General features: G+C 43.5%; 1 protein-coding gene across 8 annotated transcripts in view; it reads right to left on the reverse strand.

Annotated features, from left to right (window-relative positions):
* The window catches only part of zmynd11 (zinc finger, MYND-type containing 11), a 223277-nt gene that overhangs the window by 124301 nt on the left and 77614 nt on the right, over positions 1–21362 (reverse strand). For 6 of the 8 annotated variants that reach the window (XM_070881598.1, XM_070881597.1, XM_070881603.1 and 3 more), the window contains one exon: positions 5808–5943. In XM_070881598.1, the coding sequence (XP_070737699.1) occupies positions 5808–5923 (116 nt within the window). In that variant the 5' untranslated portion in view covers positions 5924–5943. Of the gene's footprint in view, positions 1–5807; positions 5944–16087; positions 16108–16753; positions 16772–21362 lie in introns of those variants that run through there. The other 2 variants (XM_070881600.1, XM_070881602.1) reach the window with 2 other exon arrangements.

Consider the following 21362-nt stretch of genomic DNA (forward strand, 5'->3'; position numbering starts at 1 on the left):
GTAATTGCCATTCTACGGTTCAAGCAAAATGGCACCAAATTTTCCGACGATATTTTAACAATACAGCCTAATTGAGGCACCCACTTTACATTCATTAGGATTTACAGTATTTTGGCAAACAAAAAATAAAATGCTGTGAAAAGTGTGGTATATTTATTCAGCAAGTTTCCAAAATGCTCCAAAGTTGATAAGCTACTAATATAGCAAAAGCATGTTAACAGAAATCTGGTTCTAAAATATTGTTGGTCTTTTCCACCTCAGGCCCCTCATACCGATGACATCCAGCTTCACCTTCCCACCATCACTCTGAATCCACAACATAATACTGTGCTGCCCAATTGACTATCTGACAAGCCTGAAGTCGTCTTGTACAGCTCCTACCAGAAAAGTTGTACCTTAGCCCTAGTTCAACACTCTCCCTAGCTGCTCGCTCAGGCTGAACCCAACATTGCACAATCTTGGCGTCCAGTTTAATCCTGAGCTGAGCTTCAAACCCTGCAGCAGATCCATTACCTGCACTCAAACACTGCAAAAAAACCCTCTCCACTGGCCTCATAACCTCCAGTAGCGACATTTCCAATGCTTTGCCATTATTAGCTTTACATATAATGTGTCAAGCCAACAGATATGAGTGGTGATCTGATGAGGAGATCAAAATGAAGAGGAATTTGGGTCCGATATATCAGCGAACTTATTTCCACTTGTAACTAAAGGGCATCAATTTAAGGCCATCACCAAGAGAAAAAAGAGTGCAAGGTTTAGATTTGTTTTATCTATCTTGTAAATTAGTGGGATTCTCCTTGTTGTTGTAAAGTTGCCGAGTAAAACTACACCAAGCATTGTTTTAGCTTTAATCGCCAAACAGATTTATTGACCATTCATAGAACAAGAGAACAGCAGCAATAATTTAACACATATTTACAGCAGTTGCATCATGCATTGGTAAATAATAATTTGCTTGTACATCGTTAAAATTTACTGTAATTAATACTTTTACAGTGATACCTTTAATATTCTCTCGTCAAATGTGGTAGTTATCAATCTCAAAGAAAGATTTGTAAATGCCCTGATAGAGAGAGCTAGATTTCCCTGTCCATGTACCCAGGGCTGTTGGATTGCCTCAGAACAGTGAGTATAGGGAAATTGGGGAAGAGGAGCACAAGCCCCTAATGAATACTCCCGAATTTCTACCTATTGAGTTAAATGGGCAACAAATTGGTCAGGATCCCTTCTGGCCATTTACCCCTCTCTGTCTGTCCCGCTGTATTCACGGTGCCGAGATGATTTTTATTTGAAAAGCCCAGAAATGCAAGAGCAGGTTATTCTAGAAATGATCCAGAGCAATTTGCTTGGATTTGAAAAGTGCCATTAATTCCCTGACGCTTTATGAATTAATAAATCTCTTAAAATTTAAACACCAGCCAAGAAGCTGCAACCCTCAACAAGTCACACAGCATGTATGTATTTGAACTGAGCTCACCAGCAGCAGGTCGGGGTCATAAAAGGCGAGCGGTGAGCAGCCATGGGAGCAACATGGAGGCCTAGATCTACGGGAACACCAGCGGCAGGTCAGGGCAATAAAAGGTGAGCGGCCCTGGGAGCAGCATGGAGGCCACTGCAAGGTACGGCGCGAGCTGTGCAAGAGGGCGATGGCAGCGAAGAGGGTGACTGGATTGGACGTCACCAAGGTCCAGGTTGGTGATTGGAGGGTGGGCAGGCACAGCAGGAGCGGCGAGGTTGGGGCGCAGGAGCAGCGAGGGATCATGGACTGACGAGTTCGGGGTCCAGAAGAGGCGCGAGTTCGGGGCCCAGAAGAGGCGTGAGCCCAGGGGCAGCATGAGCCAGTCCACACTGCGATGTGTGCGCGCACTAGGTCCATGCAGCAGGTCTCCAGTCGTCTTGGATAATCCTTGCCACTGGACCAAGACCTGGCTCTGTCAAGCCCGTGTGGTGGCTGGTGTGCAACGATCACCACATGTTAAAAAAATCCACGCAGTTATCTTCCACCCTTCAGGATGTAGTTCGGGATCTGGAATATTAGGTCAGTCATTGAAACACCTGTGAACTCATCCCTTTTTAGCGTGGAAGCAAGTCATCCTCGATACGAGGGACCACCTATGATGATATTTCAATTACTAAAATCCACTAAACAATGATCCTTGTCCTTGCCAACTTCCGTTGTTTTCCCACTTCCAGCATATTGAATTCAAAATGCTATTCCTTATTTACAAACCCTTCCATGACCCTCCCTCTGTAATCTCCTCCACTCCCATGTCCCAGCATTACCTTCCACTACCAGCTCCAGTCTGCTGCAAGCCCTGCCTTCTCAACGCTCCACCATTGGGGCCAGAGCATTCATACACATGTCCCTGCTCCCTGGAGCTCTCTTCCTAAATTCCTCTACATTCAAATGCCTCAATAGCCCACCTTTTCAGCCACGCCTTTATTTATCAACCCTAACTCTACACCCGACTCCTGCATATTGGACCCTCCCTTTATGAAGTTACTGGAGACATTTTAATGTGTTAATGGCACTGTGCAAATTGTTATTCTTGCTGCAATTCAGTGCAAACTATATATTGCAGCCTTTAATATATTTTTACTTCTCTCTTCCCCCACCACCCCCACCCAATCTCACTCCCCTGAACTCCAATTACATTTTTCCCTGAACCACAATTAACTTTGTGAGCTGGAGTAGATAGAAAGTTCTCACTTGAGGTTAGGCAGCTGCATTTGACAAGATGTCAAAAAAAGAATTGAGTCTATTACATGAATGCTGAATGCAGCTGCGTTTAAGTCTGAAGTCAAGGAACGTGCTGACAAGAATATAGAAAAATAATTGCCACTTACTGGGATTTAATTTAGCTCTTAAATACTGAGGAGCAAAATATTTCCATTTTTTTAATTATGTAACAAACCAGTAAGAGTCGTTCTGAATGGTGACAGAGTACCCTCAACCAAACAGGGGTCAAAGCTATTTGTGACTTACTGTTGGAGAGCCGATACATACAAAGAGTTGGCAGGCTCCCTGTTCTCAGCCAGTTACACCCTGGGAGTCTGTAGGTCAGACTCCAAGATTTATCACTCATCGCTTAAAAATGATTCAGAGTTTCTTATTTTCCATTTAACACCTCTTGGCCTTAATTTCTTGCCCAAATCAAACTAACCACCGAAATAGCTGTTGGATTTGAACCTTCCCAAAGCAATGGAAAAGGAGTTATTTAAGCTTAGCGTCAACATCACCAATGACGAGAGCAAGGCGGCACTGACTGCTATCGAGTTTGACAAGGTTTCAGAATTAGGTGACCTGTTGAATGTTATTACAAAATTCTGGTCTTTTCCTGGCATCTCATTTATGAAGTTAATCCTTCCAGTTCTGACTAAGAAGCTCAAATAAATATTGCACAAAATCATGTTGGGATAACACACCTCAGACAGCAGCTATTGTTCAGCTTCGAAAACTCAATGTGTATTCACACCGGTACTATATTTGTCAATCTGGAATCAAGTATGCAAACTACGCATGCTAGTAATGGAGAGCGTGGGCTGGGGGAGAAACAAGTTCCACCAGGTTGGGCGGGGCAGAAAGAGCAAGGTCATATGGGTGATGTCCCAATACCAATTTCAAATCTATCAAAGGGAAATGGTCTTGTGATTTCCTTTATAAACTGAACACTATGGTACATGGCGGCTGCAAGAATGGAGAGGAAATGTGGAAATTATTAAATGTATTGACACAGATTATAAAAAAAATAAAAACTACCAATTTGTTTCAGGAAGTAGTAAAATGCCCAACAGAGCAACCGAGTTGGAAGCAATATACAGCAACATACAAGCTGGCCACCCTGTCAAAACATGGTTACCAAAGGAATATCAGCAGGAAGGAGGGAAACAAACACAAAGTGCAACAAAACACACACCTGCTTTATGAACTATTAGACCACCTTAGACAAATTATTTTGGATATTTCATTTAAAATTTGCTCTTTAATGAATGGCATATAGCCGTTTCAGGGAAACCATCTTGCTGGATCGATTTATTAAAATCAACAGAATTAAGTTGCTTAGAAACAAACTAAGAACATAGAATCATTGAATCAGGCCATTTGGTCCACTGTGCATGTGCAGGCTCTTTGAAAGATATCTAATTAATCCCACTCGCCAGCCCTTGCCCTATAACTCTGCAAATTTTTTCCACTTCCAATTCCCTTTAGAAAGTTATTATTGAATCTGCTTCCACCACCCTTTCAGACCATGCACCCAGATCATACCAACTCGCTGCATAAATTTCTCATCTCGCCTCTGGTTCTTTTGCCAATTACTTTAAATCTGTGTCCTCCGATTACCAGCCCTTCTGCTATTGGAAACAGTTTCTCCTTATTTACTCTGTTGGAGCCTTTCATGATTTTGAACACCTCCATCACCTCCCCTTAACCTTCGTTGCTCTAAGGGCAACAACTCCAGCTTCTCCAGTACCTACTGATAACTGAAGTCGCTCATCCCTGATACCATTCTAGCAAATCTCCTCTGCACCCTATCAAAGGCCTTGAAATCCTTTCTAAAGTGTGGTGCCCAGAATTGGACACAATACTCCAGCTGGTACCTAACCAGTGATTTATAAAGTTTCAGCGTAACTTCCTTGCTTTTGTACTCTATGCCTCAATTTATAAAGCCAAGGATCCTGTATGCTTTTTAACATCCATATCAACTTTTCCTGCCACCGTAAAGATTTGTGTACATACCACCACCCGCCCCGCCAGATCTCTCTCCTCTGCACCCCCTTTAAAATTATACCATTTAAATTATATTGCCTCTCCTCATTCTTCATACTAAAATGTATCATTGCACACTTCTAGACTACATGAAGATCACAACAATAATTTGCAGAGAAACCAAGGAAGGAGAAGGCTTTTCCTCCTAACCTAATCATGGTATACATTGCATTTTCCCTCCCCTTCTTATCTCATTTTGCCCAGGAAATCAATAAACTGAGCAGGTTTGTAAAATCTAGTGAAAGGAATTGTACAATGAAAGAAAATAAATTGAAGTGTCCTTGGTGGTGGGGGGTGAGTTGGGGAGAGGAAGTATGCCTTTCTAGACTTGCAGTACTGTACAGGTGGAATCTGTCATTTACAGTTTCTGAAAATTAAATTTTGACTGCCCTTAATGCGATCTTACAGAGAAACATAGAAATTTACAGCACAGGGGGTCGCCATTCGGCTCATCATGTCTGTGTCAGACAAAAAAAAGAGTTACCCATCCTAATCGTGTTGTATTAAATTTCACTCGCAATTTTCATATTTTAGTCAAAAATGCTTAAAGATACAGCAGGTTTAAAGATGTTTAAAAAGCAGGCTCTCAAATGTGAAATCAAAGTAGCGTAGAGTTTAGATTCAGAAATAGGACATGCAGGCAAGAAATAGTTAAGCTGCTTTGATTTTTTTTCCAGTTTTGGTGACCCATTCCAAGAACCTGGAGATGTGTTTATCCAACAGATACTACTCTCTAAAAGAAGCTGATTTTGTACAAAATCACTTTTAATAAAATACTGTATAAATGTAAGTATTGCCATCTTTACCTAGGTGCTTTTCACATTTACAAAAGGGCAAAATGAAAATGAAAAATCAAACTATTTAGGTTTGTCTCTACTTACCAACAAGCTGGTAAGTATTCAAAGAGAATCTGGTTATATTATGTATAAAAATGCGGTCGAGTGCAATTTTTTAAAGAAAAAGAACTCCACTCGACAAAATTCCCCATACATTAGTTAAAACTATTTTAAAAGCTAGTTTTTAATTAAAGACATACTTTGTTATCCTGTCCAAGTTTGCAATTTGCTTCTGATTGCGGATGACTTCAATAGCATTCCAGAGTCGCTGGACCACTTGTGAGTCTGACAGCCTCCTTTTTGTTAGACGAGCCATGGTCTTATCTAGTCAGTGAGCTGCATCAAAAGAATAAAGACAACAGGGTTAGTCAAGAGTAGTAGTACTGGTCTTAAACCCTGCTCATTTATTCAGTTGCAGAAGGCAAAGATTCAGATAATGACCTTTTTTGGCTTATTTCCCTTTGTTTAAATAAAGGTCAAACCACCAAAATTTTGGAATTGAATTTTATGCCGACAATAATTGTATGTTTTGCGAAAAAAAAAATGTCGTTGGCAAATGGTGGGATAAAGTAGAGAAAGAAACGAGGGAACAATGAACAAAAGGATTTTTTTAATACGGCAAGATTAGGCAAACAAAAGTACACATGCAGAGTAATCAATTAAAGCAATGAGATCAATTTTGAAACCTAAAGCACTGGAAGCAAATGATTTCTAAATTATAACTTATTTGCGCCAGAAAAGAATCCATTGCCCACAGCACAGTTTACTACCTCCAGGATAATTAGTTATTATTGGAACTTCCTGTTCCTCCAATTGCACGCACCATCCCCAAACTTTCTTCCCAGTAATAAATTCTACTCTGCTATTGGCCTACAAGGAAGTACATTTGAACAATGCCCAACTAGAAGAGAGTTTTCACTCCACAAAGAGAAATGCTGACTTGTTTATCCAAGTATTCTAATCATTTTTGATAATTACAAGATAATTAATCTACCCTTTTCACCCAACATAAAGATCACACAGCAATCTCTAAAAAAAGAAACATTCAGACCATACCTCCTCCGGAGTCTCCCCCTTCCATACTTCCCTCTAAATCTTACCCCTTTGATTCTCACCATTGGCTGTGTCATCATCATCATAGACAGTCCCTCGAAATCGAGGAAAACTTGCTTCCACTCTAAAAATGAGTTTAGGTGACTGAACAGTCCAATACGGGAATTACAGTCTCTGTCACAGGTGGGACAGTGGTTGAAGGAAATGGTGGGTGGGACTGGTTTGCCACACGCTCCTTCCGCTGCCTGCGCTTCCTTTCGGCATGCTTTCGGCGACGAGACTCCTGGATGCACTTCCTTCACTTGGGGCGGTCTTTGGCCAGGGACTCCCAGGTGTCGGAGGGGATGTTGCACTTTATCAAGGAGGCTTTGAAACATTTCCTCTGCCCACCTGGGCCTCGCTTGCCGTGTAGGAGTTCCGAGTAGAGCGCTTGCTTTGGGAGTCTCGTCAGGCATGCGAACAATGTGGCCTGCCCAACGGAGCTGGTCGAGTGTGGTCAGTGCTTCGATGCTGGCCTGATCGAGGACGCCAACGTTGGTGAGTCTGTCCTCCCAGGGGATTTGCAGGATCTTGCATCGTTGGTGGTATTTCTCCAGCGACTTGAGATGTCTACTGTATATGGTCCACGTCTGAGCCATACAGGAGGGCGGGTATCACTACAGCCCTGTAGACAATGAACTTGGTGGCAGATTTGAGGGCCTGATCTTCGAACACTCTCTTCCTCAGGCGGCCGAAGGCTGTCTGCACTATGCAAGTCACCCTTACAACATATTGCATTTATAGAACATCTGTAACATAGAATAAATATCCCAAAGCTCTGCACACAGTGAAAGAGAAGAATGGACACCAAACCTTTGTGGAGGGGTTGGGAGGTCACAGAATATTTGGTCGAAGAGATTTATTTCCAGGAGGTTTTTAAGGATCAAGCGGAGAAGCAGAGGGGTTTAGGGAGGGAGTTCCTTAAAGTAGGGCCAAAGTTGCTGAAAATCCTGCAATGATAATGGGGAGTGGAGAATGCACAGATGACTAGAGCCAAGGATCTAGAGGGTACGGGAGAGATGATGAGGTTTGGAGGAGGTTGCAGAGGCAGGATGGGGCAAAGTCACAAAGGGATTTGAACAGCTCAACAAGAATCTTAAGTTCAATGCATTTGGGTCCTGGAGTTACTGAAGGTCGAAGGATGGGAACCAGCATTCAAGTGCAGGATAGAGTTTAAGTTTTCAGAGCATGGAGTTCAAGAAGTCAATGAGTAGGTTATTAGAGAGAGAGTCTAGAGTTGATGAAAGTAGATAAGGTTTTTTGTGACAGTAGAAATGCGGAAGAGGTTGGTAATGTTGCAAAGGTGGACAGGTTATATGGTGTGAAACTCAACAAAACACCAACGTATCTTGGTAAAACTCAGCAACCAGTCAGGAAGAACATAAGAAATAGGAGCATAGGCAGCCATATGGTATTTCATTGACTGTAAATGCTTTGGGCGCTATATAAATACAAGTCTTTCTTTTACGGCCCCTCGAGCCTGCTTCGTCATTCAATAAAATAATGGTTGATCTTCTACATCATTCCACTATCCCAATATCCTTTGATTCCCTTCTTGCCCAAAACTCTATCGCACTCAGCCTTGAATATACTCAACAACTGAACAGCCACAGCCCTGGGGGGGGGGGGGGGTACAGAATTCCAAAGATTCACAACCCGCTAAATGAAGAAATTTCAATCCTAAATAGTCTACCCCTTATCCTGAGACGATGACCTCAGTTCTAGACTCTCCAGACATGGGAAACAACCTCTCAGCATCTACTCTATCAAGCCCTCCATGAATTTTACATATTTCAATGAGATCACCTCTTAATCTTCTAAACACCAAAGAATATAGGCCCATTCTACTCACTCTCTCCTTATAGGACAGGAATCAATCTAGTGAACCTTCGTTGCACTCCCTTCTAAGGCAAGTACATCCTTCCTTAGGTAAGGAGATTTAAACTGTAAACAAGACTTGAGGTGTGATCTCACCAAAGCCCTATACAATTGCAGCAAGACTGCCTTACTCTTATACTGTAACGCCCTTGGAACAACGGCTAACATACCATTTGCCTTCCGAATTGCTTGCTATATCTGCATGTGGTCAGTGTACAAGGACACATAAATCCTGTTGAATACCAACATTTACTAGTCTCTCACTTTTTAAAAAATTCTGTTTTTTTAAATCTTCCTACCAAAGTGGATAATTTCACATTTCCCCGCATCATACTCCATCTGCCACTTTCCTGGCCAATCACTTAACCAGTCTATATCCCTTTGCATTCTCCTCATAGCTTACTTTCCCACCTGGCTTTGTAACGTCAGCAAACTTGGATACATTGCACTTGGTCCCCTCATCTAAGTCATGATATAGATTGCAAATAGCTGAGGTCCATGCACTGATCTATGCAATACCCTGCTAGTTACAGTCAGCCAACCCAAAAATTACCGGTTTATTCCTACCCTCTGTTTTCTGTCTGTTGACCAATCCTCAATCCATGGTAATATATAACCCTCAATCCCACAAGCTCTAATCTTGTGCAACAAACTCTGTGTGGCACCTAGTCAAAAGCCTTCTGAAAATCCAAATATACTACATCCACAGGTTCCCCCTTATCAACCCTGTTAGTTACACCCTCCAAACATACTATCAGATTTGTCAAACATGATTACCCTTTCATAAAACCGTATTGATTCTGCCTAATCATATTATGATTTTCTAAGTGCCTTGTTACTAGGTTCATAATAATCGATTCCAGCATTTTCCCTCATGGAATTAATTCATGGGACAACTAACGCTGTACAAACCTTACTAATCAGCATCTAGTGGAAAGACTGTCAATGGTAATACCTTATTTTCTTTTTTTAATTTGTTCTCAGGAAATGGGTGAAACTGGCTCGGCTGCATTTCCTGCCCCTCCTAGTTTTTTTTTGCGATTCGCAGCTTTATCATTTTATGCCAGGTTGTTTTTTTTATTTTGCACTAAGCGCCTGCGCACTGTTGCCCCAGCCCCACCTGCCCTGCCCTCAGGAGGGTTGTCCCCAGGAGGTGGTGGGAGGCCTAGACTTTGAACTGTTGCAGTCCTTGTGCTGATGGTGCTTCCATGATGGTGTTTGATAAGAATTGCAAGGTTTTGACCCAGTGAAAATGCAACAGTGGTATATGACCTGGAAGTAATGGCGATTATGATCTTGCTGCTTTTGTCCTTCTTGGTGTGAGAGAGGTTGTGGGGCTTCAAGGTGCTGTTGGTGTAATCTCGGTGAGCTGCTATGGGCATTCTCTGGACAGAACATACTGTAGCCACAGTGCGCCAGTGGTGGAGTTTAATTGAAGTACATAAGAACATAAGAAATAGGAGCAGGAGTAGGCCATACGGCCCCCTCAACCCTGCTCCGCCATTTAATACGATCATGCCTGATCCGATCATGGACTCAGGTCCACTTCCCTGCCCGCTCCCATAACCCCTTAATCCCTTATCGGTTAAGAAACTGTATCTCTGTCTTAAATTTATTCAATGACCCAGCTTCCACAGCTCTGAGGCAGCAAATTCCACAGATTTACAACCCTCAGAAGAAATTCCTCCTCATCTCAGTTTTAAATGGACGCCCCCTTATTCTAAGATTATGCCCCCTAGAAACATAGAAAATAGATGCAGTAGGCCCATTCGGCCTTTCGAGCCTGCACCGCCATTCAATAAGATCATGGCTGATCATTCCTTCAGTACCCCTTTTCCTGCTTTCACTCCATACCCCTTGATCTACTTAACCATTAGGGCCATATCTAACTCCCTCTTGAATATATCCAGTGAACTGGCATCAACAACTCTCTGCGGCAGGGAATTCCACAGGTTAACAACTCTGAGTGAAGAAGTTTCTCCTCATCTCAGTCCTAAATGGCCTACCCCTTATCCTAAGACTATGTCCCCTGGTTCTGGACTTCCCCAACTTCGGTAACCTTCTTCCCGCATCTATCCTGTCCGGTCCCATCAGAATCTTATACGTTTCTATGAGATCCCCTCTCATCCTTCTAAACTCCAGTGAATAAAGGCCCAGTTGATCCAGTCTCTCCTCATATGACAGCCCAGCCATCCCTGGAATCAGTCTGGTAAACCTTCGCTGCACTCCTTCAATAGCAAGAACGTCCTTCCTCAGACTAGGAGACCAAAACTGAACACAATATTCCAGGTGAGGCCTCACTAAGGGCCTGTACAGCTACATTAAGACCTCACTGCTTCTATATTCAAATCTGCTAGCTATGAAGGCCAACATTCCATTTGCCTTCGTTACCGCCTGCTGTACCTGCGTACCCACTTTCAGTGACTGATGAACCATGACACCCAGGTCTTGTTGCACCTCTCCTTTTCCTAATCTGCCGCCATTCAGATAATATTCTGCCTTCGTGTTTTTGCCCCCAAAATGGATAACCTCACATTTATCCACATTATACTGCATCTGCCATGCATTTGCCCACTCACCTAACCTGTCCAAGTCACCCTGCAGCCTTTTAGCGTCCTCCTCACAGCTCACATCGCCACCCAGTTTAGTGTCATCCGCAAACTTGGAGATATTACACTCTATTCCTTCATCTAAATCGTTAATGTACATTGTAAAGAGCTGGGGTTCCAGCACTGAGCCCTGTGGCACTCCACTAGTCACTGCCTGCCATTCTGAAAAGGACCCGTTTATCCCGACTCTGCTTCCTGTCTGCCAACCAGTTCCCTATCCACGTCAGTATATTACCCCCAATACCATGTGCTTTGATTTTGCACACCAATCTCTTGTGCGGGACCTTGTCAAAAGCCTTTTGAAAGTCCAAATATACCACATCTACTGGTTCTCCCTTGTCCACTCTGCTAGTTACATTCTCAAAAAAATTCCAGAAGATTCGTCAAGCATGATTTCCCTTTCATAAATCCATGCTGACTTGGTCCGATCCTGTCACTGCTTTCCAAATGCGCTGCTATTTCATCCTTAATGATGGATTCCAACATTTTCCCCACTACTGATGTCAGGCTAACCGGTCTATAATTACCCGTTTTCTCTCTCCCTCCTTTTTTAAAAAGGAGTGTTACATTAGCTACCCTCCAGTCCATAGGAACTGATCCAGAGTTGATAGACTGTTGGAAAATGATCACCAATGCATCCACTATTTCTAGGGCCACTTCCTTGAGTACTCTGGGATGCAGACTATCAGGCCTCGGGGATTTATCAGACTTCAATCCCATCAATTTCCCCAACACAATTTCCCGCCTAATAAGGATATCCTTCAGTTCCTCCTTCTCACTAGACCCACTGTCCCCTAGTACCTTCAGACGGTTATTTGCATCTTCCTTCATGAAGACAGAACCGAAGTATTCAATTCACCTGAATCCGACTGCAAGGGACCTACGTTTGTCTTTACTAATCTTTTTCTCTTCACATATTTATAGAAGCTTTTGCAGTCAGTTTTTATATTCCCTGCAAGCTTCCTCTCATACTCTATTTTCCCTCTCCTAATTAAACCCTTAGTCCTCCTCGGTTGAATTCTAAATTTCTCCCAGTCCTCAGGTTTGTTGCTAATTTATATGCCTCTTCCTTGGCTTTAACACTATCCTTAATTTCCTTTGTTAGCCATGGTTGAGCCACCTTCCCAGTTTTATTTTTACTCCAGACTGCTGAAGTTCATCCATGTGATCTTTAAATGTTTGTCACTGCTTATCCACCATCAACCCTTTGAGTATCCTTTGCCAGTCTATTCTAGCCAATTCATGCCTGATACCGTCGAAGTTACCTTTCCTTAAGTTCAGGACCCTAGTTTCCGAATTAACCGTCACTCTCCATCTTAATAAGGAATTCTACCATATGATCACTTTTCCCCCAAGGGGCCTCGCACAACAAGATTGCTAATTAGTTCCTTCTCATTACACATCACCCAGTCTAGGATGGCCAGCTCCCTGGTTGGTTGCTCGACATATTGGTCTAGAAAACCATCCCTAATACATTCCAGGAAAACCTCCTCCACCGCATTGCTATCAGTTAAGTTAGCCCAATCAATATGTAGATTAAAGTCGCCCATGATTACTGCTGTACCTTTATTGCACACATCCCTTATTTCTTGTTTGATGCTGTCCCCAACCTCATTACTACTATTTGGTGGTCTATACACAACTCCCACTAGCGTTTTCTGCCCTTTGGAATTCCACAGCTCCACCTATACGGATTCCACATCATCCAGGCCAATGTCCTTCCTTACTATTGCATTGATTTCTTCTTTAACCAGCAACGCACCCGCCTCCTTTTCCTTTCTGTCTATCCTTCCTAAATGCTGAATAACCCTGGATGTTGAGTTCCCAGCCTTGGTCACCCTGGAGCCATGTCTCCGTGATGCCAATCACATCGTATCCGTTAACTGCTATCTGCGCAGTTAATTCATCCACCTTATTCCGAATACTCCTCGCATTGAGGCACAGAGCCTTCAGGCTTGTTTTTTTTTTAAACACACTTTGCCCCCTTAGAATTTTGCTGTAATGTGGCCCTTTTTGTTTCTGGCCTTGGGTTTCTCTGCCCTCTACTTTTACTATTCTCCTTTCTATATTTTGCTTCTGACTCCATTTTGTTTCCCTGCATAGGTTCCCATCCCCCTGCCATAGTAGTTTAACTCCTCCCCAACAGCACGAGCAAACACTTCCCCTAGGACATTGGTTCCGAACCTGCTCAGGTGCAGACCATCCGGTTTGTACTGGTCCCACCTCCCCCAGAACCGGTTCCAATGTCCCAGGAATTTGAATCCCTCCCTTCTGCACCACTCCTCAAGCTACATATTCATCGGAGCTATCCTGCAATTCCTACTCTGATTAGTCCTAGTTTTAGTCTCCCCTATGAGTGGAAACATCCTCTGCCCCTTCATAATCTTATACAATTCGATAAGATCACCTCTCATTGAGTAGAGGCCCAACCTACTCAACCTTTCCTCATAAGCCAACCCCCTCATCTCCGGAATCAATCTAGAGAACCTTCTCTGAACTGCCTCCAAAGCAAGTATATCCTTTCTTAAGGTTGAACAGGCCGCCATGCTCCACCTCAGTCAACAAGCTCCTTGCTGGAGTGGAACTAAACTACAGAACCAGTGGGAACCTGTTCAATCTGCGCAGTCTCCAGGCCAGGTCCAAGACCACCCCAATGTCTGTCATCGAGCTACAGTACACGGACGATGCCTGCGTCTGTGCACACAGAGGCTGCACTCCAGGACATAGTCGACGTATTTACTGAGATGTACAAAAGCATGGGCCTTACGCTAAACATCCGTAAGACAAGGGTGCTCCACCAGCCTATCCTCACTACACAGCACTGCCCCCCAGTCATCAAGATCCACGGCGCGGCCCTGGACACCATGGACCACTTCCCATATCTCGGAAGCCTCCCATCAACAAGAGCAGGCATCAACGACGAGATCCAACACCGCCTCCAGTGCAGCCTTCGGCCGCCTGAGGAAAAGAGTGTTGGAAGACCAGGCCTTAAAACTGCCACCAAGCTCATGGTCTACAGGGCTGTTGTAATACCTGACCTCCTGTATGGCTCAGAGACATGCACCATGTATAGTAGACACCTCAAGCTGCTGGAGAAATATCACCAACGATGTCTCGGCAAGGTCCTACAAATCTCCTGGGAGGACAGGCGCACCAACATCAGCATCCTCATTCAGGCTAACATCCACAGCATTGAAGCACTGACCACACTCGATCAGTTCCGCTGGGCAGGCCACATAGTCCGCACACCAGACAAGAGACTCCCAAAGTAAGTGCTCTACTCGGAGCTCCTTCATGGCAAATGAGTCAAAGGTGGGCAGCGGAAACGCTACAAGGACACTCTCAAAGCCTCCCTGATAAAGTGCATCATCCCCACTGACACCTGGAAGTCCCTGGCCTAAGACCACCCTAAGTGGAGGAAATGCATCCAGGAGGGAGTTGAGCATCCTGAGTGTCAACGCCGAGAGCATGCAGAAATCAAGCGGAGGCAGCGGAAAGAATGTGCGGCAAACCAGTCCCGGCCACCCCTTCCCTCAATGACTATCTGTCCCACCTGTGACAGAGTCTGTGGCTCTCGTATTGGACTGTTCAGCCACCAAAGAACTCACTTCAGGAGTGGAAGCAAGTCTTCCTCGATTCCGAGAGACTGCCTGTGATGATGATCCTTTCTTAAATATGGAAACCAAAATTGCACGCAGTATTCCAGGTGTGACCTCACCAATATCCTGTATAGCTGTAGCAAGACTTCCTTGTTTTTATACTCCATCCCCTTTGCAATAAAGGCCAAGATACCATTGGTCTTCCTGATCACTTGCTGTACCTGCATACTATCATTTTGTGTTTCATGCACAGGTACCCCTAGGTCCCGCTGTACTGCAGCACTTTGCAATTTTTCTCCATTTAAATAATAACTTGCTTTTTGATTTTTGCCGAAGTGCATAACTTCACACTTTCCAACATTATATTCCATCTGCCAAATTTTTCCCCACTCATTAGCCTGTTTATGTCCTTTTGCAGATTTTTTGTGTCCTCACACATTATTCCTCCCATCTTTGTATCGTCAACAAGCTTTGCTACATTACAATCTATATTAATGACTTGGAAGAAGGAACTGAGTGTAAGTAGTTGGGGTCCCAGCACTGATCCCTGTGGCACCCCACTAGTTACGGATTGCCAACCCGAGAATGAACCATTTATCCCGACTCTGTTAGCCAATCCTCAATCCATGCTAACATATTACCCCCAAACTCATGAACTTTTATCTTGTGCAGTAATCTATGTGGCACCTTGTCAAATGCCTTCTGGATGTCCAAATACACCACATCCATTGGTTCCCCTTTATCCACCCTGTTTGTTACATCCTCAAAGAATTCCAGCAAATTTGTCAAACATGACTTCCCTTTCATAAATCCATGCTGACTCTGCCTGACTGAATTATGTTTTTCCAAATGTCCTGCTACTGCTTCTTTAATAATAGACTCCAACATAATAGCACTGCTACCAACCCAAGGTTCTGAAGGTTGCGGCTTTATTGCCTGGTTCCAAATCGAAAGCTGGTTTTCAAGGTTTTGGATCATAATCCTCTGTGGCAGGACTCTAATGCACTTTGAAAGCTAGCTTTGTTTCACGAGTGTAGGATCAGTAACCATGCTCCACTTTAAGACCACCAAAAAACACAGATACCTGCATCATGATACATGGGTGTAGATCAACATAGAAACTGATCAGCTCCAACAACCAACTATCAAGTTAAAAGGCTATGAACTCAGAGAGTATCAGGAGAGGTACTTTTATGATGTCATTTGGAAGAGGAATGAGGCACAAAATAAAAGGGCTCAATTTTCCCCAAAGCTGTTTTTTTGGCATACTTGAACAGTTACATCCGTTTTTTGGGGACCCACCTGCGTCAAAAAAAAAATCTTCCAAGTTTCCCCGTTTGAATTGTTGATTTTGGCGCTGACTAGCCTGTCCTTTGGGGGGTGGAGCCCAAGATCTGTGCCAAAAAGATCGCGTTAACACGGTAACCAGGGACCCACTGCGGGCTGAGGCTGGAAAGTGACACATGCAACAGCTAGCTCATAGCAACCTGCACAAGCACCTTACATATTGCAGCAACTTACCACCATTAAATTATTAAAGTGTTTGTGACAAAAGTCTATCTTCTCCCCCCACCCCACCAGGTGCCGGTACCCGCTGCTATCCCAGGCCGAAGGGCCTCCCTGTACCCGCTTACTATCCCAGGCCAAAGGGCCTCCTCCATCCCGATACCCGCTACTAACCCAGGTTGAAGGGCCTCCTCCCTCCAGATACCTGCTACTATCCCAGGCTGAAGGGCCTCCTCCCTCCCGATACCTGCTACTATCCCAGGCTGAAAGGCCTCCTCCCTCCTGTTACCCACTCCTAACTTTGGCAGAAAGCCTTCTCTCCCCTGCCGGTGTCCGCTCCTAACTCTGGCAGAAAGGCCTCTTCCCCCTACCCACCCCCCCACTCCCTCGCCTATCGCCCTTCCCCCCTCTGCTGCTGCTGTCCGGGACCTGGAAGTGCATCTGTTGCGCTGATTTCCTTACCTGCGCCGATTTTCTTAACTGCCCAGAAAGTTTTTCCCACAGAGGTCATATACGCCATCCTAAGAAAAATTGGAGTAAATCAAAGCCAAACTTGCTTAAATGGCCAGAATTGACACGGGTGGCAGGTTACACCCCCAATGAAGTAAAAAAAACAAATCTAAAATAATCGTAACTAACTGAGTTACACTGGCGCACAATCTTTGGGGAAATATGGATTTTTAAATTTAGGCCAAAAAAGCACCGCGTGCCAAAGAAACGGCGCAAATAACTGGGGAAAATTGAGCCCAAAATCTGGTAACATTACCGCCACTTGAAAGCAAAGAAACCTTCTGCTATATTTTCTGGTGGTTAAAAGAAAGTTGCCATTTGTGAGGTCAGTGGCCATTAACCAGTCCTTTGACAAATATGAAAGTACAGAGAAGTATCTTGTAAAAAGGTAGGCTGAAATAGCTCATTGTTTCAGACATGCTTTAAGTCAACACAGAGTGTTGTTCGGTCACTGTGTGTTGCAGATGATTTGCCATGAGAAAGTAAGCCTCCTTGAGATTTATTTCAGCAGCCAATCTCTTGGGCAGACTGCCCAAATGATTTAGGGATAAGTGGCCATCTTAAGCTTGATATTTCTCAAAATGTTGCTTAATAGGCATAGGGTTAAGATGAAAACTTTTTTTTTTTGAGAGGAGGGCAAGTATAAAGTAACAGCAACTTTTCCTCATCTGACCTTATCCCAAGTAAAACAGGTTTTTACTTTGGCTATTTGAGTTTCCAAATGCATGGTTCGACAAGTAATTCCTATTAAAACTAGGAATCCCACTTCGGCACCGAGTAACTTCACTCGCAGTTTCTCTGACATAAGCATCTACACTGATACTTCTTCACTTGTCATGATAAAAGCAACCCTTTGTTTGCCTCCTGAGTGCAGTTGCTTTTTCCGTACACTGATGATCACATGCTTTCACAACTAAATCTGAGTATCCACTGCAGCCGCTGAGGTTTTTGATCAAAGACGGGAAGGCTTTTAAAAGAAAAACCCACGTGCTTGTCTAGATCACATACAGCAATAAAAAAGGGCATCAATAATATTGCTACTTTCATACTGCACTAAAACATGCAGTCTGTTGTGAAGTTTGTGATGGTAGAGCTCCACGCATGGTGATCAAACACATAAATATAGGCCACTCAACACCCGCCAACCATTCAACTTTAATTAATGAAAATCAGCTATCTCATTATACGGGTTTCAACGTTTTTTTTTGCCTCTCTCAGAAGATTATATCGCTGCGGGGATGGGGCTGGAGGGGAGTAGGAAAGTGTTTAATCATGATGCTGTGGCCATTATGGGTGTGGAGCATGCTTGATGGACCAGTTAGTTAGTCTTTTCCTGCCCGTCAATTTTGTACGAAAATTAGTGACTCAGAGGAGCTAGGCCAGCAGCACTCGGAGCTCAATCTCAGATTAAAGCATTGGCAACTACGAGAGGCAAGAATGCAGCTTAGCCAGTTTCACCATATCCTGAGAACAAATTAAGAGAAAAATAAGATATTGCCATATGGCAGTCTTTCTACTGGATGCTGATTAGTCAGGTTTGTACTGCGTTAGTTGGCCGATGAATTAAAACTAGTCTCAGTAATTAAAATTTAAATTGCTGCTTTTAACCGTATTTATGGTTTTGGTGCCAGGTGACAACTCGGATACGTAGCTGCCTAACAACTGAACATGTCACACCTGGGACTTAACAACTGTCCAAATGTCAAGGGTGCCATATGCTCCTCGTTACCTACAGTTACACCAATAAAAACATGGTTTGTGTTACATCTAAAACTTGACATAACCATCTGAGTGGTGCGTGAAGACTCAATTTACCGGTCTCTGGAAGAAAACGGTGCCTGGTGGCCAGCTGTGTTTGCCCATCAGAAACTAATAGCAGCAAATTTTCGTGCCCAATCTAAAAATATTTTCTGCCATTAGTCTCCAATAATAAAACTGCCCAATTTTAAGTTAGCAGAGCAAGCTAATTCAGATTCAAGATTTGTGGCTTGCAAGCATCCATCCATCTACGATTACCATTAGTGAAAAATGATTTTGAATTATTTTATACATTTGCCACGTAACCTCAGCATCAAATATATCATACTGCAGCTACTGCGTGAAGCTCGGTTTACTCTGCTTGAATAATAGGCTTCATCCTGCACCTCAGTAGGGTACCCTTATTATATCATTGCCTCCCTCCACCCCTACCTTCGTCCATCTGCTGCTGAAATCCTCATCCACGCTTTTGTCACCTCCAGACTTAACGGTTTAAATAATAACTTTTATTTATATAGCGCCTTTAACATAGTAAAATGCCCCAAGGCACTTCACACCAAAGTGTTACAGACATAGAAACATAGAAAATAGGTGCAGAAGTAGGCCATTCGGCCCTTTGAGCCTGCACCACCATTCAATAAGATCATAGCTGATCATTCACCTCAGTACCCCGTTCCTGCTTTCTCTCCATACCACTTGATCCCTTTAACCGCAAGGGCCATATCTAACTCCCTCTTGAATATATCGAACAAACTGGCATCAACAACTCTCTGCGGAAGAGAATTCCACAGGTTAACAACTCTGAGTGAAGACGTTTCTCCTCATCTCGGTCCTAAATGGCTTACCCCTTATCCTTAGACTGTGACCCCTGGTTCTGGACTTCCCAAACATCGGGAACATTCTTCCCGCATGTAACCTGTCCAGTCCCGTCAGAATTTTATATGTTTCCATGAGATCCCCTCTCATTCTTCTAAACTCCAGTGAATACAGGCCCAGTCAATCCAGTCTCTCCTCATATGTCAGTCCTGCCATCCCGGGAATTAGTCTCGTGAACCTTCACTGCACTCTCTCAATAGCAACAATGTCCTTCCTCAGACTAGGAGACCAAAACTGAACACAATATTCCAGGTGAGGCCTCACTAAAGCCCTGCACAACTGCAGCAAGACCTCCCTGCTCCTAACTCAAATCCCCTAGCTACGAAGACCAACATGACATTTGCCTTCTTCACCACCTGCTGCACCTAACAGATAAATCTGACACCAAGCCACCGAAGAAATTAAGGCAGATGATCAAAAGTTTGTTTAAAGAGGTAGGTTTTAAGGAGCATCTTAAAGGAGGAAAGAGAGGTGGAGAGGCAGAGAGATTTAGTGAGGGAGTTTCAGAGCTTAGGGCCCAGGCAGCTGAAGGCATGTCCACCAATGGTTGAGCAGTTATAATGAGGAATGTTCACGTGGAACGCAGACATCTTGTGGGATTGTGAGGCTAAAAATGATTACAGAGATAGGGAGGGGCAAGTCCATGGAGTGATTTGTAAACACGGATGAGAATTTTGATATTGAGGTGTTGTTTAACTGGGAGTCAATGTAGGTCAGAAAGCACAGGGGGGGATGGCTGATCTTGATGGTGCTGGTTAGTACACGGGCTGCTGAGTTTTGGATGATTTCAAGTTTACTTTCAATGGAATATAGGAATAGGAAGAAATAGGTCATTCAACCTTTCGAGCTTGTTCTGCCATTCTATTTGATCATAGCTGATCTGTGCCTCAGCTCCATTTACCCCTCTTTGCTCCACAGCCCTGGATACCCTAACTCTAAAATAGAAGGAAAATAAATCGATCTCAGACTTGGAAATTTCAACTGAGCCACCGTCCACAGAGTTCCAGATTTCCACAACCGTGTGCATGAACAAGTGCTTGCTGATTTCACTTTTAAATGGCTTAGCTCTAATTTTAAGACCATGCCCCAGTGTTTGGGATTTCTTTACCAGAGGAAAGTTTCTGCATCTACTCTACTGAATACTTTTACCACTTAAATACCTCAATTAGATTATCCTTCAACCTTCCAAACACAAGGGAATAGAAACCAAATTTATGCAACCCATCCTCATAATTTAACGCTTTAAGCTGCTGTAACTCTAATGAACCTGCGCTGAACCCCCTTCAAAGCTTCTTGAGGTGTGGTTCCCACAACTAAACGCAGTACTCCAGATGTGGCCTGAACAAGGCTCTGTGCAACTGAAACATAGCCTCCTCATTTTATGTTCCAACTTCCTCGCGACAAAGGCCAACATTTGCTCCTCCAAGGCTCCTAGTCTCAATATTTGGAAAAGATTCTGATGTGTCTTTCTCTGATCCAAAGTGGATGAATTCACATGTGCCCACTTTGAACTCCATCTGCCACAGTATTTCCCATTCACTTAGTCTATGACCCTTTGTAACTTTCTGCTCTCATCTACATATCCTAACTTATGGCCGTTTGCAAATTTGGATATACAACACTACTCCTTCATCCAAGTCATTGACATACATGATGAAAAGCTGAGGCCCCAGTACAGATCCCTAGGGAACACCACTTGCCATATCCCACCAATTAGAGTGCTTAAATCTTTTAAGTGTTGAAGCAGAGCAATTCCAGTTGTCTAATTTAGTTATTAAAATTTGTTGTGTTTGAAAACTCAGAATATATTGAAACTAAAAACAATAATAATCGGCAGCATACAACCTACCTCAAGAAGTGGTTTCTTCCTGCAGCTAACAGCAAACACTGGCATTATGAGCTGTGGGTAATGTTGCTGGATACTTTC

This window comes from Pristiophorus japonicus, chromosome 5 (genome assembly GCF_044704955.1).
Source record: "Pristiophorus japonicus isolate sPriJap1 chromosome 5, sPriJap1.hap1, whole genome shotgun sequence".
NCBI lineage: Eukaryota > Metazoa > Chordata > Chondrichthyes > Pristiophoridae > Pristiophorus > Pristiophorus japonicus.